Genomic DNA, 25,951 nt, shown 5'->3' with positions numbered 1-25,951 from the left:
CACACATGCACACACAAAGCAACAGAACCACACACATGTTGTCCTTGCCCTGTAATGCTCCTTATGCAAAAGAGAGAAAATCATAAGGATAAATTTGAAATAATGATCAAGGATGCAGACTTCATTATTACCCAAAATGTATTCAGTATTAAGTCGCAACTGTGTGGTCACGTGATAAGAGCATTACAGAAGCCATCCTGTGTGTGTGTGTGTTTTTTTTTTTAATCTGAAACAGCAATGATGGTATTTCAAAGAAGGCAACAGCTCAAACAAATGAAACCAATTATAGGTTACCTGTGCTAAAAGGCAAAGTGAAGCAGCAGAAGTTAAACTAAACTCAAAAGTCTTGCATTCCTATTCTAGTTTTGACGCTACGTGGTCGCAGATAAATTGCTTAACTTATGCCTCAGTTTCTTTATGGAAGAAACTCACTGGGTAAGTCACTGGGAAAACCATTAGATTTTAATATCACTAGGTTGTTTTAAGTATCAAATAAGAGTATATGTGCAAAAATACCAGCAAATTGAATCCAGCAACATGCAGAAAGGATTCTACACCGTAAGTGGGATTTATTCCAGCAATGTAAAGTTGGTTTAACACATGAAAATCAATCTGCGTAATACATTACATTAACAGAATAAAGGACAAAAATATGATTAGGAGATGCAAAAAAAAAAAGCACTTGACAAAATCCAATAGTATTTTTATAATAAAAACATTCAGCAAACTAGAAATAAAGAAGACTTCCTCTACCTGACAATCATCCATAATAAAAAGCTAAAGCTAGCATCATACTTAACGATAAAAAAACCTGAATGCTTTCTCTTTAGTACCAGGAATAAAATAAGGATGGCAACTCTCACCACTTTTACTCAACACTGTACTGGTGGTCCTAGCCAGGGCAACTGGATAAGAAAAAAAAGCCATCGAGACTGAAAAGGGAGAAAAAACTGCTCTATCCCCACATGGCAAGATCTTATAGATAGGAAACCTAAGGAACACACACACACACAACTACTTACAATGACAAACTCAGAAAGGTTCCAGTATATAAGATCAACACAGAGAAATCAATTGCATCTCTATACATTAGCAACCAAAAACTCAAATAAAATTTAGAAAATAATTCCATTTACAATAGCGTTAAAGAGAAAAAAATTCCTAGGAATAATTTGATAAAAGATGTGCAAGCATACACTGATAACTAAAATATATCTCTGAATGAAGGTAAAGAAGACATAAATAGATGAAGGATATTTGTATTTTTGGACTGGAAGGTTTAAATACTTCCCCAGTAGACATAGATTCAATGCAATTCTATCAAAATCGCTGCTGGGTTTTTGGCTGAAACTGACAAGCTGATCCTAAAATTCATATGGAAATACAAGTGACCCATAATAAATCTCAAAATTTTTAAAAATACTTAAAAATTGGACAACTCAAACTTCCTGATTTCAAAACAAAGTTACATGTGGTACTGCCATAATGATAGACATACAAATCAATGGAATGGAATTGAGAACTCAGAAATAAACTAACATTTATTGGTCCGCTGATTTTCAACAAATATGCTAGGATAAAATGATGGAGAAAGAACAGTCTTTTCAATAAATGCAGAAGTGATAATCAGATATCAATATGCAAAATGTGAAGTCAGACATAATCAAAATGAAAAACTAAAGCCACACCTGCAGTGCCAGCATCCCATATGGATGCCAGTTCAAGTCCCGGCTGCTGCACTTCCAATCCAGTTCTTTGCTATGGCCTGGGAAAGCAGAAGATGGTCCAAGTCCTTGGGCCCTTGCATCTGCGTGGGAGACCTGGAAGAAGCTCCTGGCCCCTGGTTTTGGATCAGCACAGCTCTGGCTGTTGCAGTCATTTGGGGAGTGAACCAATGGATGGAAGACATCTCTCTCTCTCTCTCTCTCTCTCTCTCTGACTCTACCACTCTCTGTAACTCTTTCAAACAAATAAAATAAATCTAAATAAATAAAAAATTAATTAAATGACAGTTGGGGCTGGTGCTGTGGTGCAGCAGGTTAAAGCCTCAGCCTGCAGCACCAGCATCCCATATGGGCAACGGTTCAAGTCCCAGCTGCTCCTCTTCTGATCCAACTCTCTGCTGTGGCCTGGGAAAGCCGGGGAGGATGGCCCAACTCCTTGGGTCCCTGCACCTATATAGGAGTCCTGGAGGAAGCTCCTGGCTTCAGATCAGCTCAGCTCTGGCCATTGCAGTCATTTGGGGAGTGAACCAGAGGAATGTAGGACCTCTCTCTATGGCTCTACCTCTCTCTGAAACTCTTTCAAATAAACAAAATAAATCTTTTTAAAAAAAGACAATTAACCCAAATAAAAAATGGACAAAGGATCTGAAAAGACATTTTCCTAAAGAAATACAAATGGCCAGTTAGCACATGAAAAAAATGTTCAGCGTCATTAGTTGTTGTATTACTCTGTTTTCTGTTGCTACAACAAAATATCTAAGGCTGGGTACTTTACAAAGAGCCTTATTAGTTCACAGTTCAGGATCTCGCGGTCCCACTGGTTCAGCATCTGGTGAGGGTTCCCTTGGCTGGATCACAACATGGGGGGAATGTAGGAAGGGAAATGGTGCATGCATAAAAGGCCAAGCAGATGAGGTGGGCCTTGTAGCAACTCATTTGGGGTCTCATGAGAACTTTATCAATCCCTCCCGAAGGCAGCACCCCCAGTGACCTAACCACCTACTGGGTCCCACTTCTTACGGATTCCACTGCCTCTCATACTGCCACACGAGGCACCAAGCTTCCAGCACAAGAATCCTTGGGGGACACACTCAAACCAGATCCAAGCCACAGCAGTCATTAAGGAAATGCAAATCAAAGCCACACTGAGATACTACTTCATACCCACTAAGATGGCTGTAATCGAAATGACAGATAATTATAAGTGGTAAAGAAGATGTGGAGAAATTAGAACCCTCATAGATTGCCAGTAGGACTGTAACACAGTGCAACCACTTTGGAAAACAGTTTGTAGTTTCTCAAAATGCTAAACACAGAGCTACCATGTGATCTAGAAATTTTCCCTGTAGGTGTGTACTCAAGAGAAATGAAAACATACATCCAAACAGAACTTGTACACAAATGGTCAAAGCAACATTATTCATAACAGCCAAAAAGTGGAAACAACCCAAATGTTCATCAACTGACAAACATAAATAAAAGGTGGGGTAGCCACACAATGGAATATTGATGGACAGCAGAAAGAACGAAATGTTGATACATGCTGTAACACAATGAACCTTGAAAATACATTAGGTGAAAGGAGCTAGACACAAAAAGGGACATACTGTATAATTTCAGTAAGAACTGTCAAAACAGGCAAATCCATAGAGATAGAAAGATGAGTAGTTACTTGGAACTATGGGAGGGGAGAATAGGAAGTGACTACTAATGGGCCCAAAACTTGGAGGGGGGGGGGTGATGAAAACATCTGCAATTAGTGATGATGGTTGCACAACCTTAATGATAAATTTTATGGCAAGTGAATTATATTTCAATAAAGCTGTCATAAAAAAAGAATATATGTGGAAAAACTCAAACTATAAAACTGCCAAGTGCTACACAAACACAAGGGATTATTATGATTCAAAATAAATGGCTGTGGATTGTGAAGTCATGAAGGTTAGCTGAAGTAGCAATTAAACTAACCAATTCACTAATCCTCAAGAAACTTGTCTATAGGCATGGGAGGTAATTAGCTTGTTATGTATGTTACATTTTAATGTATTTTTCTCAACTTTCAGGTATATTTCTAATAATCTACTTTTCATCTTTAACCAATAAAGATACATTAAAGAGAAAATATGTGGGAGAAGGAAACAAAACCCCACAGAATTCCATCCTATTCCATAGTGTAAGAACTCTGTGTCTGTGCCATAGCTCAAACAACAGATTTTTTAGCTCAGTAATTATGCCCAGCATCTCTTGCCTGGATTACTGCAATAGCTTAATGGTTTCTCTTCTTTTTTCTTATAACCTTTGTCTATTTGTAATACTCGTCTGGCATCCTGAGGAATTATTCCTTTCATATATTTTTTAAAAGATTAATTTATTTTCTTATTTGAAAGGCAAAGTGTGAGTGTGTGAGAGAGAGAGAGAGAGAGAGAGAGATCAAGAATGAGCGATCTACCATTTGGGCTTACTCCCCAAACGGCCACAACAGCCAGGGCTGGGCCAGGCCAAAGTCAGGAGCCAAGAACTCTACCCATATGGCTAGCAGGGACACATGTACGTGGGCCATCTTCTGTTGCCTTCCCAGGCATATCAGCAGGAAGCTGGATCAGAAGCAGAGTAGCCAGGACTCACACGGCAAGCTGATATGGGATGCTGGCATTGCAAGCAGTGGTTTAACCTTATGCACAGCCACACTGACCCCTCCTTTTGTATTTTTTGAATACATACCTTGGGCTAAGTGTATGCTTATAAATACTAAATCCCCATAACCTCTAGCACAGTGCTGGCATATTAACTTGGGTTCAAGCCTTCAGTTCTGTAAAAGCAGGCGCCACTTGTCTTACCTTTCCCAGCACATGGAGAAGAGAAATGAGCACCGGATACAGGGTGGGAGTAGATGCTGGTGGAGATCTGATGGCAGCTGATGCAAGATGAGGTATTAGTCTGGTAGAGGGGGAAAGGACCAGAGATTCCAGTAGGAATCGTGCTGCTGGCCAGTTATCTCACCTCCCCCACATCTTTCCAATCTAGTCTCCCAGTTTGGTCATCTTTCTGCCCCAGCCAATTTATTTTCTAATCTTGCAGCTCTCATATAAAAGGCTCTCCATGAGACTGATGATGACAGACTGGGCAGCCACACAGATGAGGGGGCTCCCCTGTTAATGACAACCAGGGAGGGATGAAAGAGCTAAGCTCTATCAGAAGGAGGCAATTCCAAAAGCTGGAAGGAGTTGTCAAAACAGTGTGTCCCAAGGGAACGCAAGCCTAAGGGAAACTAAGTCACATGAAGAGAGATGCTTTCCTCCTCACTCCTTCCTCACCAGTATCTGGGGAGGATAACTGGGATGGAAAGTGCGCAGAAGCGTAAAAACCCTGCACAATGCGTAGTACGGCAGCAATTCTCACACTAAGTGGATTCTCACTCCTTGCCTGCTTTGTACCCTGGTCGTTGCAACAGCACCCAAACAGAACCCACCAAGACAGGAGGTCAGCTGTCTCAGGGAAGAGCTCCTGGTGACAAGTATAGCTATGTGGAGGCAGAGGCACATCACCAGCAGAGGCAGAGGGAGCACCAGTTTTGCATCCACATGTCCTCTTCTCAATGGAAGAAAAAGGAACTTTTAAGTTACAATCCTAGAGATTCTTTTATCTACCTTCTCCAGCTACCTTTCCATCCTTTTCCTAACCCCTTGCTTCCATCCTATCAAGTGCTGTTTCTCAGACCCTTTTCCGGGTCTATCAGGAGTGCTTTTTTCCAAAGGAATCAAACTCACAGGGCTCCCAAGCAACACAATCTCTGGTGTAAATAATCAAATCAGCAGAAACAAGACCACAGCGGAAAGCAAAGCTCAGAGTCCCAAATCAGCAAGATGACCATTCAAGAGAAGGCAGGGCTGGAGCTGCAGAAGAAAGAGCCTCTGTGCTGAGTTCCCGCCACAAAGATGGGATGACAGAAGGCAGTTTCTATCTTAATTTTTAAAAATGTAATTATTTCTACATTATTTGAAAGGCAGACAGGCAGGCAGACCCACAGACACACACACCCTCTTCCATCTGCTGGTTCACTCACTGAATGCTGACAACAGCCAGGGCTGGGCCAGGCTGAAGAAAGGAGACCCAGAACCCGGGTCTCCTAGATGGCTGGCAGGGAACAACTTCTTGAGCTACCACCTGCTGCTTCCTAAGGTGGAATCTGGAGTAGGGCAAGGACCCCAGCCCAGGCACTCTGACTCGGACACAGGCTTCCTCGGCAGTGCTTTCACCATGCACCACATGCCCCGCCCCAGAAGCTGGTTTCTGAGATCAGTACTGCGCAGCTCTTGAGAGTCAAACGAGAGGCTTTCCTCAAGCAAGAGAAAGCCCAGGATTCAGAGCGCTGGGTTCACTGCTGTGTCATTTCAAGTTTCAACTCCTGTGAGCCTGCTTCTTCCTCTATAATGCAGAGTGACAACTGCAATAGCTACATATCAGAAAAGGCTACTAATACCCTTTGCAGAATCAGTAAAGTGCTGGGCAAATGCTAACTGCCACTGTGGATCTCCACCCACCTGCCTATGAAGAGCCACTATGGCTGGGTGGACACCATATGAGAGAACAAAGGTGTTAGAACTTGGGGTCCCCCAAAGTGCAAGATGGACTAGAGTTAGGAAGTCTGAAAAACTGTGAGAACCAAATAGCAGAACACAAGTTGATTAAGGTGATCAGAACACTGATCGGAGATTTTAAACTATTTCAGGCAGCTGGCTGACACTGCTTATGGAGTACAGAACCCACTGTGGACAACTGTGGGAATATTTAAAGACAAAAGAGCCCCCTCAAAAGATAACCAGATATACAAAAAAATCGACAGAGACCTATGTTATGACAATACAGGAAAAAGAAGAAACTCGAATCAAGGAAGTTAATCAGGTGAGACTTCACTATCTTTTTTTTAAAGATTTTATTTATTTGAGAGGTAGAGTTACAGACAGTGAGAGCGAGAGACAGAGAGAGAGGTCTTTCATCCCATGGTTCACTCCCTAAATGGCCGTAACGGCCGGAGCTGCGCAGATCCGAAGCCAGGAGCCAGGAGCTTCCTCCAGGTCTCCTACACGGGTGCAAGGGCCCAAGGACGTGGGCCATCCTCCACTGCTTTCCCAGGCCACAGCAGAGAACTGGATCAGAAGAGGAGCAGCCAGTACTCGAACCAGTGCCCACAGGCAGAGGATTAACCCACTGTGCCACGGCTCCAGCCCCAAGACTTCACTATTAACTTAGTTTTGGACTGCACCAGAAGGAGAGAAGGGATAAAAATTAATGATAAAGAGATTCAGTACTTGTGGCAAAATGAGTTTTCCAGAAGTAACTGCAAAAATGCTTCCCATCCATGATGCTCCCCCAGTTCCTTGCCACTATCCAACAAGAGGTGCTATCTGTATTCCCTACCCCTATCCTGGGCACAGACTTAACCTCTCTGCCAGGGACTCAGGATGCTGGCTACCCTGAGGTTACTATGGGGTAGAGGGGAAGTCTAAGGGGCTCCAGCTGTTCCACAACCCCAGCTATGATCCACCCAACAGTCCCAGAGTGAAAAAGTCTTTGAAACCCAGCTGTCATTTATTGAATTCTTAATTATGTCAGATATTTTGCTAAGCACTGTATATACATTATTTTTCTTTTATATTCAGAACTGGATGAAATACTACTCAATTGATTTTACAAAGAGGCTAGAAGAGTTAGTAACAGGAAATCTAGGTTGATTCAGCACAAGTCATACTTCTACCAAATATTCTGTAGCAATATGGTAGTGAGTAGAATCTAAAAGGAGTAACCAAGCTACCATAGGTTAAATAACATAAGACCTGGATGGGTCTCAGAGATCAAATCCAACTATCTCACTTTACATTTGATGAAACTGGAAGCCAAGAGAGGTTAAATGATTTAGCTTAAAATTGTACAGAAAGACAGGAGATGTTGATGTGGCATCCTGGGTTAAGCCGCCACCTGAGAGGCTGGCATCCCATACTGTAGCACTGGTTAGAGTCTTGGTTGCTCCACTTCTGATCCAGTTCCCTGTTAATGTGCCTGGGAAGGCAATGAAAGATGGCCCAAATACCTGGGCCCCTGCCACCCACAAGAGAGACCCAGATTGAGTCCAGGCTTCTAGCTTTGACCTGGCCCAGCGCTGGCCATTGTGGCCATTTGGGACATGAACCAGCAGACTGAAGATCTCTTTCTCTCTCTGTCACTTTGCCTTTCAAATACATAAAATAAGACTTTCCACAACAATAATATAAAATAAACCATTCATTAAAAATAGAGACATAAATAATCCAAATAAAAAATGGGTAAATGATTGAATAAACATTTCTTCAAAGATCTGCAAATAGCCAGTACAAAAAGATACTCAGTATTTGTTATCATTAAGGAAATGCTAATCAAACTACAAAGAGATACCACTTCACATCTACTAGGATGGCTATAATAAAAAAGAAATATAATAGCAGGTGAAGCTATAGGGAAACCAGATGCTCACAGATTGCTGGTGAGAATGTAAAATGGTGCCATCCCTTTGGAAAACAGTCTGGCAGTTCCACAAAATGCTAAACATAAGGGTCTCTATGTGATCTACAATTCCAAATACAATGAGAGAAATGGAAACATACATGCATATAGGGAAAAGAAAATACATCTCTAAGAGAAATGAAAACATGTATATACATAAAAATCTGTACACAGGGCCTGGCATTGTGGTGCAGCAGGTAAAGCTGCCACCTGTGATGCCAGCATTCCATGTGGGCGCTAGTTCGAGTTCTGGCTGCTCCACTTCCGTTCTAGCTCCCTGCTAATGGTCTGGGAAAAGCAGTGGAAGATGATCCAAGTGTTTGGGCCCCTGCCACCCACATGGGAGACCTGAATGATTTCCTGGCTCCTCACTTTGGCCTGGCTCAGCCTGGCCATTGCAGCCACTTGAGAAGTGAACCAGTGGATGGAAGACCTCTCTGTGTCTCCTCTTTCTGTAACTCTGTCTTTCAAATTAAAAAAAAGAAGGGAGTAATGGAGAGTGACTGCTAGAGGGTCCAAGAATTTCTGGAGAGTAATTAAAATTATCTAGAATTAGAATAATGACAATGGCTGCCCAACTCTGGACATAATAAAAATCACTTAAATATATAATTTTTTAAAAGATTTATTTATTTATTTGAAAGGCAGAGTCACGCGGAGGCAGAGAGAGAGAGAGAAAGGGAGAGGGAGAGGGAGAGGGAGAGGGAGAGGGAGAGGGAGGGAGAGAGAGAGAGAGAGAGGTCTCCCATCCACTGATTCACTTCCCAGATGGCTGCAATGGCTGGAGCTGCACCGATCCAAAGCCAGGGGCCAGGAGCTTCTTTTGGGTCTCCCACATGGGTGCAGGGGCCCAAGGACTTGGGCCATCTTCCACTGCTTTCCCAGGCCATAGCAGAGAGCGGGATCAGAAGCGGAGCAGCGGGGACTAGAACCAGTGTTCATATGTGATGCCGGCACTGCAGGTAGTGGCTTTAACCACTATGCCACAGTGCCGGCTCCATAATTTTTAAAAGTGGTAAATGTTAGGGTAAATGAACTATATCCCAATAAAGCTGTTAACTAAAATATAGTCTCTAGTTGGCGCCGCGGCTGACTAGGCTAATCCTCCGCCTTGCGACGCCGGCACACAGGGTTCTAGTCCTGGTCGGGGTGCCGGATTCTGTCCCGGTTGCCCCTCTTCCAGGCCAGCTCTCTGCTGTGGCCAGGGAGTGCAGTGGAGGATGGCCCGAGTGCTTGGGCCCTGCACCCCATGGGAGACCAGGATAAGCACCTGGCTCCTGCCATCGGATCAGCGCAGTGTGCCGGCCGCAGCGTGCTGGCTGCAGCGGCCATTGGAGGGTGAACCAACGGCAAAGGAAGACCTTTCTCTTTGTTTCTCTCTCTCACTGTCCAGTCTGCCTGTCAAAAAAATAAATAAATAAAAATAAAAAAAAATTATATAGTATCTGGGGCTGGCACTGTGGCGTAGCAGGTAAAGCTGCCGTCTGCAGGGCTGGAATCCCATATGGACGCCGGTTCTGAATCCTGGCTGTTCCATTTCCCATCCAGCTCCCTGCTAATGTGCCTGGGAAATCAGTGGGAGATGGCCCAAGTCCTTGTGGAAGACCCAGAAGCAGCTCCTGGTTCCTGGTTTCGAACTGGCCCAGCTCCGGCCGTTGCAGCAAACTGGGGAGTAAACCAACAGATGGAAGATCTTTCTCCCCACCCCACCCCCAATTTCTGTAACTCCGCCTTTCCAATAAATAAATAAATCTTTTAAAAAATTAGCATCTGTTTTTCAACAAAACTTTGTTAAGCATCCATTCACTGCACAGCGCCAGGCACAAACGTATACACAAAGGTAAAGCCCTTGAGTCGCTCACAGAAGCCACGCTGCTTTGTGGTTGAGTGTGGGGTCACTTCGAAGGACAAGTTCATTTTCCAACCTTACTGAAATTTACCATGCCCAGAGTGCTACTCTTTTATCATTAGAGAGCTACCCTTGGCTGGGATAGTGAATGCAAAGCTCAGGTCTGCAGAGACCATGGACAAGCAGATTTTATTGGGAAGAGGTAGAAAAATACTTCTTTCCTAGTAGTCACTTTTCATCACTGCCAAGCAAACCTGATGCCTAGCTCCCTCTCAGGACTTACACATTTTCACCACTAACCCTGGCCAGGGAGGCGTACAGGAAAATGGGAACAACAGCATCAGGCCAGAGCTCAGTCAGCAAAGATTTTTTTTTAATCTCAACTCCATTACTTCTTAGTTTACAGACCTCAGGCAAATTACCAAAGCCTCCCCAAGTCTGTTTCCTATCTATAAAATAAGAATGAATATCCTTCCCCTGGACAATGAGGCAACAGACAAAAATACTTTGCCAACTCATACTGTACTGTGGAAACACAAAGGCACACGGTGATTATTCTTACTGGTCCTAGAGCTTCCATCTTCTCCCCATCAATCACTCCCTCCCCTGCTGAAAAACCGACTCCTCCTCCTGCTTCTCTCACAGCAGTTATGAACTCAGGTCTTACAAAATTCATTTAGTCTTTGAATCATCACCACCACTACTGTTACATATTTACTTGTCTCTCTTGCTCCAGCACGACATAAGTTCCTGTGTATCCCTAGTCCCAAGAACACTGCCTAACATTAATATGCATTTAATAAATGTGCTGAATGAATAAAACATTTCTCAGTGCCAGGCCAACAAATGAGAGTAAGATCTTAACCAGAGCAGTGGTCTCTTTCCCTCATGCCTTGTTCAGTCCCTTCTCGACCTGCCAGGCCTCAAATTCAGTGAAAAGGTGTCTCTCCAGGCACGAGTTAAAGTACAAGCTATCAACTCTAGGCTAGGCTGAGCCAAAACAAATAGGATTTCTTTTCTTTTTTTTTTTTTTTTTTTTAAGATTTATTTATTTATTTGAAAGGCAGAGTTACACAGAAGCAGATGCAGAGAGAGAGATCTTCCATCATCTGGTTCACTCCCCAAATGGTTGCATTGGCCAGAGCTGGGCTGATCTGAAGCCAGGATCCTGGAGCTTCTTCCTGGTCTCCCATGCAGGTGCAGGGGCCCAAGGACTTGGGCAAATTTCCTCTGCTTTCCCAGGCCATTAGCCAAGAGCTGGATTGGGAAGTGGACTCGAATCAGTGCCCATATGGGATGCTGGCACTGCAGGTGGCGCCTTTACCCACTATCCATGGCGCCCACTCTTTACCCACTTTTCTGGGTTTCTGATTGCTTAATTAAATGATCCTAAGGCCTGAAGGTGTTTAAGAAATCCTCTGGCACAGGAATGGCCAGGCCTTGTCCTGCAATTATCATTATTCCCTGTCATATCTACAGTTCAGATTCAAGGCTATTGGTCTGGAGAACCTAGAAGGGTTTCTGGGAATGACCCACTGATTCACAGGGGAGGGGAAAGACAGAAGACAGAGACCAAAGGTCAAGGGACTTTGGAAAGTCCAGTTATGTGGTCGCTGAACCCAATTTCAAGGGAAATGAGCAAGGCCCTGGAACAGCACCCCAAAACACAAGATCCCTACTGGCACCCCTTGAGCAGGGAGGCCATAGGGGCTGCCACAAGGACAGAATGACCGTCCACGCTGTGGAACTGTGGAAGTGTATCAGAGATATAAGCTCCTCCATTGAAGGGTATGCTTGAAGAACTCTAAAGATTCTAGGAGGAATCAATGACATTCCAAGAATCTTTTCCACTGGAAAATTCAGAATCTGGGAGCTGTTTGGGGAGTCATTTGAGGAAACGTATTCTCACTTAATCCAAAGCTGAATTACTGAAATTATGTGTATTTTATTTTGACATTTACTATGAGCTCCCACAAAAAGGGCTAAGCAGCATTTCACAGATGAGTAGCCCAGAAATTGCTTTAGTTAGCTTATCATGTTCAATTCCATTTATTCAATCAGTATTTATGGAATATCTACTGTGTGGTAGAAACCAGATTAGACATTAAGGTTACAAAGTGACCAGTCTTGTCCCCAAGGTATACACCATTCACTGAAGAAATTTGTAAAACAGGAGAACCCCGAATATCTACGCGCTGGAACAGATAGATAACAGCAAGTTTCATTTTCAAAACATAAAAGTAAGAACACAGATGTCATAAGGCAGTGGCTTTTAAAGTATGGGGTGCTAGTGTCAGAAATCACCTGGGAAGTTGTTAAAAATGCCAACTTCCAGGTACAGATGTCAACTCAAACTGACGGACTCAGAAATTCAGGATTGGGGAGTAGTGATATGTAGTTTAATACTCTCTCCTACTGCTTCTGAAGCATGCTAAAGACTGAGAGCCTCTGACCTGGGGCTACGCAGTCCTACACTGAAAAGATAAACTCAAGGTCCTGCTGACCGGGACCAGGAGCTACATTTTTTTTTTTTTCTTTTGACCAAACTTCATGAAAGAACTGACCAGACTATCTCCTCATCTCCTTTCCTCATAGGCTCCTGCTCTTACCCCTGTCCAAAAATCACTCACCAAGGCCACACATGTCCTCCTACTTACTAAATCGAGACATTTCTCTGTCTCTTTTGTTCTTGACCTCTTGGGAGCATTTGATGCGGCTGCCCACTCCCTCCCTTCATTTCTGAGATTCCACACCGCCCTTGGCCCCCTTCTAGCTGTCCTTCCGGTCAGCCTCTTCCTTGGGTTCCCTTTCCTTTGCTTCACCTTTAAGTGTACTGCCACTAGGGTTCTCTTCTCAGTCTGCACCGTCTTACGCTTGGTTGGTTGTTGATCTGCGAAAGTGATTCTCTATCCCAAAAAACCCTCTTGACCTCCAGACCCATATCTAGTTGCCCACTGAAAACCTCCCTTGGATGCCCTTCAGCTCTCAAACCAACACATCCAAAAGGGATCAGAGTCACCTTCCCTCCATCTTGCTCATGCTCTAGGGTTCCTTTTCTCATCTAACAGTACTACCCAGTAGCTCAGCCAAGAATCTGAGCCTCCTTCATGCCTCTCTCCCCCACATGATCAACTACTTCATCTCTAATCCCTCATTTTTCTCCATTTCTAATGTCATTTCAGTAGCAGAAGCCACACTTAACCTCTTGCCCAAGTTACCATAATAGTTTCCTAATCTATCTTCCCTCATTCCACTTTTTCATCCTTTCAGTCTTGTTTTACACTATAGCCAGGGAGATCCTGTTTTATAAAGGCGCATTTGATCATGTCAACCTCTACTTAAAATCTCCCAATGGCCTTCCACTGCCCTCATGATAAAGTTCAAAACTCTTAACACCAAGGATGACATGGTTCCCAGGACCCGGTTCCTACGTATTCTCCAGTTTCATTAATTAAATGTTCTATCTTCTCGCTTTTACTTCCACTCCCCACAACTCCATGCTCTTTCTTGCCTTTATAGGATTCTGTATGTGTTGCTCCCACTGCCTGCATTTTCCATCTCTTCAGTCTGGCTTTAACTTTTTTGGCCTCAATTTAACAGTCCCTCCCATGTGTTTCACTTGACAGCATGGGATAAAGTTTCAAGGGCTATCACACAATTCCTGCTCAATTCCGTCCCCCCGCCCCAACAAAACCATACGCTCCTTGAGGGCAGGGTTTGGGTTTGCAATGTAGTCAACTTTGACTCCCCAGCATCTGGCAACACAACCTATGAAGATTTAATGAACCAACCTTCGTCTTAGAGGAATGGCACGAATGTTTCTACACTTGAAAGGCCCTTCCTGTGAAGACACTGAAACCTTCATGGTTTTCTCTCTGTCCCCAGGGCTGTGAGAAGAGGGTGTGCGGTTCTAGCCTCACACAAGGTCCCATTCACAGAGCTATTCACTACACTCTCTCCAGCCACCGCCCCCCAGAACAACAGTGGCCTTTCTCTGTGGCAGCAGTCTCTTGGAAGAAAGCTTCTGAGGGCTCTGCTCTGGGAAATGAACAGGGCCAGCCTGGGGCAGTCGGACAATAGCAGGGTGGGCCCCATGCCCTCAGACCCCCGTAGGGAAAGGCAGCCCGGAAACCAAGCCGCCAATGGGGAAACCCTCAGAACTCCAAGAAGCTAATGGCAAGCAACCCCAATAAGGCTGCTCTGTCCCTAGAAGAAATACCAAGTGCCCAAGACCTAGTACCTAACAACAACAGGGGAATTCTTGGTCTCAGCCTCTGGCAACAGTAGAGAGCTGCTTTTTTCTTTGAAATCCCTTGGCTAGGCACAGAGGGAATCAGCAAATTCAAGAATGAGCTACAGTTCAAGTGAGGAAACGGTAGGTAAGGAGCAGACTTTCTATTAAGAGAACAAAGCCGGGTACTAGCAGACAACCAGAAAACTGAAGAGGCGCTGCTCTTGCATCTTGGGTGACAGGATAAATAAGACATAATAAACAGCATAAAACATGCAAAGAATGGAACAGAATCAGCATTTTTAATAATCTACTATGCTAGGCATTCTGCTAGAACTTTTTCATAAAATTACTTTATAGTAACCAATAAAAGAATCGACCTGCCATATGTATGCGCAAAAGGAAGGCTGAATAACATAAATGCGCAAGATTTGATGATGTCAACCAGAAAAGGTTTCCTGGAAGGCAATAAGACTACTGTGGCTGGGGGAGACGGAGAACACCGATGTGGAAAGTGTGATGTGGGCCCGGAACCAGGCCAGTTCTGAAGCAAGGTGGTGGGGTAACAGTAAGACCTACAATGAAGGAGATGTGGGCTGAACTGAAGAAAGACGTATGAATCCCAAGCTGGGGAGCTTGAGCCAGGAAGGAGAGACATTGTGGGTTTCTAGCAAAGAAGAGTCTGCCTGAGGATAAGCGCTTAGGCACCTGATTTGACTGCCCTATGTTTATTCAATATGCTCTCACAGCCCTCCCTGAAAAGGCCTCAGCTGAGAATTGCTACAGGGCAGAGGGTAACACAAGCATGGCTCTCCTAGCGGTAGCTGAGCAGCGTTCTGGCCAACCTGGAGTCCTTGCCAAACCAAATGCCTTAACAATACTCACCATATGTTTGGCACTATAGAAATCACAAAATGCTCTAACACGAATCATTCGGATCACACAGCTAGTTGGTGGCTGAGCTGGGGCTCACAAGATGATCTTCTCACTTAAAGTCCTATATTTTCTTTTGCTACTAGAATGTTTTCTACATTGGCAGCCCTCTAACTCAAGAGTTTAGTCTATGTGGGAATGGGGAATGACTGATTAGTCAAGATGCATCAAATAAAAATTTCCTAAATAACAATTTCCTAAGAGATCTTAGAATTAACTTTGCTTCCCCCCAACCTCTTTAAAAGGCTGCATTAGGAGCTAGCATTGTGGCATATTGGGTAAAGCCTCCACCTGTAGCACTGGCATCCCATATGGGCGTCAGTTCAAGTCCCAGTTGCTCCACTTCCTGATCTAGCTCCCTGCTAATGTGCCCAAGTCTTTGGACCCCTGCATCCATGAAGGAGACCTGGAGGAAGCTCGTGGGCTCACACAGGAGGCCAGTTATTACGGCTATTTTGGGAGTCAACCAGCAGATGGAAGATTTCTGTCTCTCCCCTCAACCCATGACTCTTTCAAATAAAAATAAATAAATCTTTAAAAAAAGCTGCACTAAACTCTAAAACTATTGGCAGAAATAAAATACCCTAAGTAAGGTAAGTATCACTCAACTGCATTCAGCGAATTGCTGAATACCAATGGAAGGCGAAGTGACTTTCAAGGAAGGTCCTCTTCTATCAATGAACACTATGCTTCTCATGTCAACCAGTTTCAGAAACTTGGGAATCAAATTTGATTCAGTCATAACATACCTTGGTGTGCCTTCCAAAATGCCTTTTGAATCCTGCCCCTTCTCTTTGTTCCCACTGTGACTTAGAAACTCATTGCCCTTTACCAAGATTGCTACAGAAACTCCTCACTGGCCTTCCTGACCTCAAGCTCTCTCCTAATATACATAAGAATAACTACTTTTTAAAACTGTTTTTGTGTTGTTTCATTAATAACATTTCCCATCAATAACGTAAGCTCTACATTCTTGTGCATTATCTACTAGAACACCAAGATCTAAGCTGAATATAGAGGCATCTGATAAATATTTGCAGTCCAACCAACTGACTGCCAAGAACCACAGATCTTAGGTCATCACATGGAAGCTGCTAGATTGGTTCCCTATGTGATGCAAGGCTGGGCTATCATTGGTGACTACGGATCACATCACATCACATCATTTCACAGTAGTTGCTACCAAATACTGCAGAGAAACAGGCAATGGCTGGAAATCAAGACTCCAAAATTACTTCACACTAACTTTTCTTTTTTTTTTTTTTGTTTTTTTTGTTTTTTTTGTTTTTTTTTTTTTTAATCTTTTATTTAATGAATATAAATTTCCAAAGTACGACTCATGTGTTACAATGGCTTCCCCCCCATACCGTCCCTCCCACCCACAACCCTCCCCTTTCCCACTCCCTCTCCCCTTCCATTCACATCAAGATTCATTTTCGATTATCTTAATATACAGAAGATCAGCTTAGTATACCTTAAGTAAGTATTTCAACAGTTTGCTCCCACACAGAAACATAAAGTGAAAAATAATAGATGATTTTTTTTAAATGATGATGAAATCAGATCAGACCTATTGTCATGTTTAATCCCAGTGAGAGTCAAGTTGGGAATTGATAATTTCTTTCTTTCTTTTTTTTTTTTTTTTTTTTTACAGAAGATCAGTTTAGTGTACATTAAGTAAAGATTTCAGTCGTTTGCACCCCCATAGAAACACAAAGTGAAATATACTGTTTGAGTACTCGTTATAGCATTAAGCCTCAGTGTACAGCACGTTAAGGACAGAGATCCTACATGAGGAGTAAGTGCACAGTGACTCCTGTTGTTGACTTTACCAATTGACACTCCTACTTCACACTAACTTTTCAAAGCCCCTTTTGTACCTACCATCTTTGCTTGCTGTTCTTTAGAATAAGAAGGAAAATCCTGAAGTCAATTAACAGAACAGAGGGATACAGTGACTCTGAGGCCCACACCAAAATTAAAATGTGAGGACAATACAATGGTTTTAAATTGCATCAAAAGAAAAGTTTAGTGTCCAAAAGGGTTTATAAATGTCAAACTGGGGTAACCACCTTCCACAGAGATTACAGAAAATGGGGCAGTTCCTCAACCTACCCTTACCTCCTCACAAGAGGAGTCAAGAGGAAAGGATAGGTGATCTCTTAAGGTCCTACCAGACTTCTAGGATTTTTCCCTCAAATCCATCCAACTATTTTCATACAACAAAAAACTGGGTGTTCTTCCAGACCTAAAACCATCTTTCAAATCCCACTCCAATTCTATGAGGGGTCACAGATTTCTCAGTCCCCACCCCCTGTTAGTTTCCATCCCTGTACTTCCATTTTCCTCTCCCATTTCAACAGGCAGCTCTGCTCCCTGATCTTTTAAAACTTCCATTTTCATGAGTTTTCAGGAAAGCCAGATAAGGATTCCTGAAAAAATGTCCTGGGTCACTGAAAGAAAGGTTTTATGTTTTCACAGGTCCCAAGAACTTAATAGCCACAAGGAATCCAATTCTAGAGGCTGGCTAGCCTAATTTGCATGTTTTTTTCTAGATAAGAAAACAGGGCCAGAGCAGGTAAGCACCTTCCCAAGGTCATTCACCAGGGTAAAGCTGGCCCTGGCACTCAGGTCTGTAACTCGCATGCCCTTGCTCTTCCCTCAGAACTCCAAGCCTCCCCCTCAAGAAGATCTAACATGACTGAAACAAATCATGACTTTCTTTTCCTTTTGAGACCAGAACCAGCAATTCCTTAGTCTGCTTACGCTACAGGGTGAAAGAGTGAACTTGCATGCCACTAGCAGGTCTATGCTTGAGTCTTTTTCCCAATATGGTGCTTGAGAAGAGAAGGAAGAACGCACAGTGCACAGCAAAAAGGAGCTTCCAAATCACATGATAAATCTTCCAATTAAGTTTTAAAAACAATAAACCAATAAAATGGATTTTTAAGTGTAATGTCATCGTGAAGACACAAGGGAGACTCAGTCAATATAGATTAAAATAATTCCTCTCATGTTTTCTAAACTTCATGATTAACAAAGCCCTCTCAGGGTCAGCAAGGTGGTGCAGCAGGTTAAATTGCCACCCGCAGCGCTAGCATTCCCATATGGGCGCTGGTTTGAGTCCTGGGTGTTCCACTTCTGATCCAGTTCCCTGCTATGCTAATGTGACTGGGAAGGCAGCAGAAGATGACCCAAATCTTTGGGTCCCTGTACCCAAGTGGGAGACCTGCAGAAGCTCCTGGCTCCTGGCTTTGGACCAGCCCAACTCCAGCTGTTACGGCCATTTGGGAAGTGAGCCAGTGGATGGAAGATCTGTCTCTCCTCTCTCTGTAACTCTAACTTACAAGTAAATAAGTAAATATATTTTTTTAAAAAAGCTCTTTCATGTAGATCAGATTCCCAGACCTTTAAAGTTGCAAGGAACACTATCTAAGCACTAGTTTCCAAACTCTACTCCACAAGGCGATCAGCCTTCAGAATGCCTTTTGTCTTTATACTAAGTTGAAGATTAGCTACGTGCCCTTTACAAAACCTTTATTTTTTGATGAACTCATTTAATTGTTCATATTTTTTATGTATTCTCCTAAATGAGAACAGAGGGGGCACTCTGACAGTACCTTGACTATGAAAAAACATAATAAATTAATCAAAGGATGCTCTTTCAGAAATGTCTTTGGGTATGTTAAGCCTAGTCTGTTCCTGTTCATAATGGTGATTAATGGCCAAATGTTTCATTTGCAAATGCACTGCCATCTCTCATCCCATATCCCTAGATGGGAACAAAGTACATTTTGGAAGAGACTCAGTACTGCAGAGGACTTAACTGTCTGTAGTGCTGAACCCCTGTCACCATTCTGAGAGGCCAAGCTTCTACACCAGGTAGAAGCTTAGCTAAATGGGGATTAATCCTAGAGCTCAAAAATGACCAGAAACCAAGGTAGGAAGAAATCCCTGATGGGGAACAGCTGGTGGGTCTAGACTTGCTTTGAATTAGGGAAGTCATATGCATCTAAGACAAGGAACGGTCAGAGATCACAAAACAAACCCTCCCCACTCCCATCACTGAAAGACATCTAAGTGAGCCAAGGGAGATGTTTCTCCCAGTCACCAAAATTCCTGCAAAGGAGATTCAATAACAGGTGTCTTCTTACATTTTTCAGTATCATCCCCAAAATGACAGTTTCTAACCCTGTGTTTTTTTTTTTTTTTTTTTTTTTTAATTTGAAAAGCAGAGTTACAGAGAGAGAGCGTTCATCTACTGGTTTGCTTCCCAAATGACCACAACAGCTGGGGCTGTGCCAGGCTGAAGCCAGGAGCCTAGAGCTTCATCCTGATCTCCCACATGGGTGGCAGAGGTTTAAGCACTTGGGTCATCTTCCACATTTTTCCCGGGGCATTAGCAGGTAGCTGCACCAGAAGTGGAGCAGCTGGGTCTCCAATTGATGCCTGCATGGGGTGCCGGAGTCACAGGCTGAGGCTTAACCTGCTATGTATGTCACAATGCCGACCCTTCCTTCCAAACAATGGAAAGTTCTTTTTGGTTACCCTTAATTGGTTCTGTGCTACTTAGCTCAGAAAGTAATGCATGAAGCTAAATTAAATCCATAAGTCTAGGGCCAGAATTGTGGCACAGCTGGTTAAGCTGCTGCTCACGATGCCAGCATCCCATATTGGAGCACCAGCCTATATCCTGGCTACTCAACTTCTGATTCAGCTCCCTGCTAATGCACCTGAAAAGGCAGTGGCTGTTGTGGCCATTTAGAGTGTACCAGCATCTGGAAAAACTAACTCACTCTCTCTCTCTCTCTCTCTCTCTCTCTGTTACTCTACCTTTCCTATAAATAAATCCTAAAAAAAAAAAAAAAAAAAAAAAAAAAAAAAAAAAAAAGAATTTCATGAATTGACCACCTTTGAAAGCAATTTGAAATATACTGTCTCATTTGATTTTTCTCTTTTCAACAGCCCCATGGGAGAAATGCAATAAATGTAATCCTCAAATGACACACTACACAAAAATGTGAACTGTGAAGTATTTTACACAAATGAGCTACTACTGCTTTACACATAAGGAAGCCAGAGGAGGCATGTGACTTACCCAAGGCCACATAGTTAAAGGAATGCCAGGGCTCAAACCAAGAATTCTTGGATTCTCTGTCTAGTTTGGTCTTCACATAAGAGAACTTAGCACAGACAAAAACTGTTTGGTAAATGCAAACTCCTAACCCATATGGCCATCTCAAAAAGATCTGGAGTGGGGAATGAGGCAAATGGATATAGATGGCTTAGCAAAATTCGTTACCACTCCTGTAAAAATAACTCCGCATCATTATCTGTTTGAAGTACCAAATACCTTTTTAGAAATCCTTAAAAAGAATATATATCAAGAGCAATAAGTTGTCCTTGGAAAAAAATGGAAAGGGATGTGGACAGCTACACTTTAGCTCATCTTTCAGTAACAACTGGTTAACACTGAGAGATAAAGATGAGCTGCAAATACTTCATGCTTTCTATGGACCCTAGAGCCACTCCCCAACAGGGGGAGTGGGGTAAAACAGTGCTAACTACATGTTCCAAAGCCTACATTAAGCCACAATCTCTCCTGACACACGGTCCTCCAACATGTCACTCTCCTGGAAAAAAAAGCACCTAGGAATTTTCTCCAACTGACCTTATTTTTAACTACATTCAACATTAACATGAACGTTGAAACAATCTAAAATCCAAGTATTTATGCTTGCTGATGCATTCATTCATTCCAACATTCAATTCTCAAGTATTTCTTGAGCGCTTCGCACATAGAATATAACACAAGCAAACCACAGTTCCTGCTTTCATGGAGTTTACAAACTAGTGCTGCTTTCAAGTGGTCTTTGGGAGTCAAGTTTCCTAGTTCCCTTAATAGACTTGTGTGCTCTCTGTGAGCAAGAGCTGTGCACTTTAATTTTCCAAAAACATTTACGTACCTTACACCAGAATCTTCACACAGCCAACTGCTAAACTAAGAGAGAATCCTTGACCCCATGCGCGGCTGCATTTCCTTCCATTCGGCCCCTCCAGCACAGGGTAAGACAACACATTATATAAAATCCACAGTCTTGAGCTCAGGATGCCAAAAGGTTCATCAGAATGAGTGTGCAGCTAAGGGAGCGAGATCCGGTGCAGCTGGCTGGACAGAGCTGGAAGGGATCTGGGTCCCAGAAGTGACCCTCTTCATGGGGAAGAGATTGAGGCAGGGGTCAAGGTGAGGGACGCTGCATTGTAAAACAGTGCCTCAACTATAGAAATGAGCCCCACGACCGTTAAACACAAAGGCAAAGGAATGGCTTGATTGCTGAAGAACGTCTTCCCCTCCTGCCAGGCAGGGCAAAACCGTGCCCCTCACCTCCACAGGACCAGTACACGCACCCAGTTAGACAGGGTGGGGCAACGAAAAGAGCCACGGACTCAGAATCAACACAGTGGATCTGGAGTCTGCCTCCAGTCAGGCAGACAGCACTGGGCGGGCAAGCCATGGTTGCCCCTTATGTAAAACAGGACCAGCCTCTGAGGTGTCTATCTCACAGAAAGACTGCAAGGGAGAGGCGATGTATAAAACCACCCAGGACACCACAGCAAGCATGCAAGTTCCAGAGATCAGCATCTGCGAGGCGGGCATCTCTCCTCAACCCAGGTAAACCATTTCAACTCCTTGCCTTTCCTTGTCTCCGTTCTCCCCTTCCAAGGGCCAAACTGCAGAGAAGCTAACAGAAAAGGAGCCGGGGGCACTGGGAACCAGCCACAGATCCTTTGTGGAGGGGTCTGCCTTCTCTCTTCCACTGCCAAGTCAGTTCCCCATCTGGGGACTGCTGAACTCATCTAAACGGGACTCTGAGGCGATACAGAGATTAGTGTTGGGGAGAGAGAGAGATTACATGCAATTTAGGCCACATTCCACAGCCAAACGGAAATTATTATTAGCGTGGATAACCAAAGGTTAACTGGACAGGGGAGAACAACTGCTCCCTGAAATGGTCTTCCCTATCTCGCCAACAATATTTTTTCCAGGCCCAGTTCTTTCTTTTGCTTCTTCAGTCCTCCAACTCCTGATCTATCCTGTTAGGATATATGCAACACCCACAAAACACACCCCTTCAGGGTTCTCAGGGAGGGGAGGGCTAGAAGCAGTAAGGGGCTGGAGGGGGGAAAGGCAGACACCCTACAAAGTTGCTTCAATTCTTTGAAGGGGAGAATTATAATCATGCTGTAATGTTACCAGTGGTCAGACTCCTGGGTGGAGCGGGGGGGGGGGGGGGGTCATGTGCCCAGACTACGAGGGCCAGTGCCTCTGCCCATCAGTCCAAGAGCCCAAAACAACTCCTTCCGGCTCTCGGCAGAGGGAGGGTCCATTTTGCAGAGTCAAGCTTATTAAAAACGGCTTGCAAGATTAAACCTAGAGTATCAGCCAGTTGGCAGTTCTCAATTTAAACCCCAAGCTTGGAGGAGAGGAAATTCTAAAGTGACCTAAGCATTGCAGGGCCAAATGAGCTACTGGTTATGAATCCAGACCTATGCGTGCAAAGGGTGTTTCTGTCCTGTCTGTTAAGCCAAGAACATGCTCCCCACTCTAGACATGGGATCCACCCCACCATTCCATAACAACCAGCTTGGTAGAGGCCCACGCCCCTGCCAGGCCCTTCCCCCAGCAGCTCCAATACCTAAAGCCAGTCCCCATCCACCACAAGGAGCTCACGTGACAAAGCCTGTGTCTGCCTGCTACCCTAGGCTGGCAAGTGGAGGACCCGAATTCAGTCTCTAGCCTGGAAAAGTCAAAACCCACTGAAACCATGTCCCCCTCTTCCCCCTCACTGGGTCTCCCTGTTTAATTGCTTACATTAAAAAAACACTGAACCAGGAGGTATGTTTTGAACATGGACACACACACAGGGGAACATAAACACACATGCTGACAGTCCCCAGAGGCCAATGCGACTACCCCACCATTCCCACAGGACAACGAAGCCCCTTTTTCTGCAACCATTTTACAAAACGCAACCCCTTCCCCCTCCCCCTCCCAGCCTTCCCTGCAGCCAGTGTGGAAAAACCAAATAATTAGCCAACCTACCTGTCTATACTCTGGGGCAATCTTACACTCATGGTTTCTCAGTGTCTCCACGGCTCCAGAATCCTGTAGCTTTTGGTGTCTTGATCAGGATGGATTCGCTCACAATTTTTAAGAAAAGTGAGGGAGGCCTCCCAACTTGAAGATTGAATCCTTTTTCTTCCAGCTCTCAGGACCCTGGCAACCTAAGCTCTACTCCACTTCTACCAGTTAACATGGTCTCCTTTCCTACCTCCTTTTCCCCTCTGCCCCCTCCCCCCCAAAAAAAAACAGAAAGGAAAAGAGGAAAAACTATGACCTTCTTGGAAACCAAAAACCTAACCGCAAATCTCTTCAAGGTTAGCACTACGGGCTAAAAAAATGAATCACAGAAAGAATGCGCCTTCAAAATATCAGTCTTTACTGCAACACACAGATAAATACCATCCTTTTAATCCAGTTTTCCCAGCTGTCCTTCTGTTGGCAAGAGAGCCTAAAGCTCCAAAGGGGGAAAAATAATTTTCTGGTCTCCAATGCTTAAAATGACAACAGCAAATATATTTGAGGGCAAGGAGTGGGGGAAAAGGATGAATAAATCCAAAACGGCACCTGGCAAAAAAATCTTCCAGCTGATTTGAACAGTAAAAAAAAAATAATAAATAAAACCATACAATAGTATGTACACGACTCCTTCCAAATCCAGTGCAACCCTGGGAACAAAAATTTGTGGATTTCCTTTAAAAAAAAAAAAGCTTTTACATGAAAGGTTTTGAAATTCTGAAATGAGCCAATGCACACACAAAAAAAATCACAGCACACCTGAAATGCAACGCTCTGTGCCTTTAAGATTGTAGCATTAACCACAAACCCGAATCTCTGAAAATATCCTCTCCCTTTCTTTTTCCTTTCAACTTGCAGGTTCCTCCACCTAGCCCAGCCTGATTCTCAGACCCAGCCTACGTTCGGCCTTTTTCTCAAAGACAATTTCCTGAGTTAGTTCTGCTGTTTCGCTCCTCCACATCCAGGCTCCGAAAATTTCTGTCGCCTCAGCCTCCATGAAACAGATTTCGCTTCCTCCCGTTCCCCCCCTTCTCTCTCTCCTCTCTCTCTCGCGCCCGGCCAGAAAAACTGCTCCTTATTATTATTCGTTTGGATTATTATTGTGGATTTGAGTTCGGGGTGGGCTGTTCCTCCAGACCAGCCTCCTGGAAAATCCGATCGCCTCGCTTCTCTCGGCCTCTGTTTTTCCTCGCTTTCCGCCCCTTGCCTATTCTCACAGGCAGGAGCCCACCGTGCCTCGCGCAGGACGCCGGCCGGGCCTCCGGCTCCCGGCGCCGCTCGCCCGCTCGCCCCACGCCCGACCGCCGTGCTCCGGCCTCGGCGGCCGCTCGGTACTCCACGCTCGGGCGCAGGCAGGGAAGGCGGCGGCGGCGGCAGGCCGGCACGAGCGGGCGTCCGACTCCCGGCGTCGCGGCCGCGCTCGCCTCCTTCCGGGCCCCTTCCCCCTCGGCTCGCCGCTCGCTCGGGCGCAGGCCCGGCCGGCCGCCCCCTCCCCGCGTCCCTCCCTCCTTCTTCCCCGCGAGCCTTTCTCCTTCCCTCGCTCCGGCGGGGGCGGGGCCGCAGGCTCCGCCTCCTCGCCGCGCCACCCGCAGCCCGCCGGCCTTTCCCGTCACGCCGCGGCGGCCGGGAGCGGGGGCGGGAAGCTGACCGCCCTTCCCTTCCTGGGGTCCCGCGGCCGCCGCTCCCGCCCGGCCGCCCGCCGCTGGCCAGGCCTCGCTGCGCGCCCTGGCCCCCCGTCCCCGCCGCCCCTCGGCCAGTTCCCTCCGCGGCCCCACAGACGCCGGCCCTGCCCCTCGACGCGGCCTAGCTCGTCCCTCCCCGCTCAGCCGGATTCCGGGCTTGGCCTGGCCCTGCCCGCGGCCACCCCGGCCCCGACCCTGCAAGGCGGTCCCTGCCGCCTTCTCGCCGCCCCCCACCCCGCCCCCTTTTGCCGACTTACGCCGGACCCGAGCTTTGTTTTTTGCCCTTTCGCACGGTGTCGGGAATGGCCTTACCTGCTTGCAGTCACAGGCAACCCTCTCGCTGGCACCACCGCCTCTCGCCCTCTCTACACTTCCCTAACCTTATTTTTAAAAAAATTTGTCGCGGCGCCGTTCCTGGGTGTCAGGAGCGCCTTTAACTGTTTTCTCGTGTTTGGCCCTTCCCGCTGTAACACCCACCGACTGGAGAAAGAGCGGTCCCTGGTCCCCTGGGGCTGGCGTGGGCATCTTAATTCTGGGCTTTGTGGTGTTGCTGCCTTGGGTGCAGAAGCCTTCCCGGGACAATTCTGAGTCGATAACCCACCTTGTAGAATCACATTTCTCAAGTAATAGAGCATTAGTCAGGGTCCTGAGCGTCATGATTACAAATAAAGCTAAAACTTGTCCTTAGGACTGGGAAGTGACCTCCACTTGCCTAGGTAAATGCGATTTTAAAATACAGGCTGTGATGTGTCTGCCTGTGTTCCCTCCTTTTGCCACTCTCTGGATTGTTCTTGGGAGCGCTCTTACATGTAGATGGGAATTTACCACCCAACGCCCGTAAGTTCTGAGTGATTC

The 25,951-nt window shown here is 45.1% G+C and overlaps 1 protein-coding gene across 21 annotated transcripts in view; it reads right to left on the bottom strand.

Annotated features, from left to right (window-relative positions):
* Positions 1-24,687, bottom strand: part of ARHGEF11 (Rho guanine nucleotide exchange factor 11) — a 121,432-nt gene extending 96,745 nt beyond the window's left edge. For 15 of the 21 annotated variants that reach the window (XM_008264286.4, XM_017345773.3, XM_017345775.3 and 12 more), the window contains exon 1: positions 23,379-23,552. In XM_008264286.4, the coding sequence (XP_008262508.2) occupies positions 23,379-23,410 (32 nt within the window). In that variant the 5' untranslated portion in view covers positions 23,411-23,552. Of the gene's footprint in view, positions 1-23,378 lie in introns of all 21 variants that reach the window. The other 6 variants (XM_017345774.3, XM_070077506.1, XM_070077507.1 and 3 more) reach the window with 4 other exon arrangements.
* Between the last annotated feature and the right edge of the window lie 1,264 nt (positions 24,688-25,951).

The sequence above is a fragment of the Oryctolagus cuniculus genome, chromosome 7 (assembly GCF_964237555.1).
Source record: "Oryctolagus cuniculus chromosome 7, mOryCun1.1, whole genome shotgun sequence".
Taxonomy (NCBI): Eukaryota; Metazoa; Chordata; class Mammalia; order Lagomorpha; family Leporidae; genus Oryctolagus; species Oryctolagus cuniculus.
Note: the sequence above shows the minus strand (reverse complement) of the source record. Positions and strands in the feature narration are given on the sequence as shown.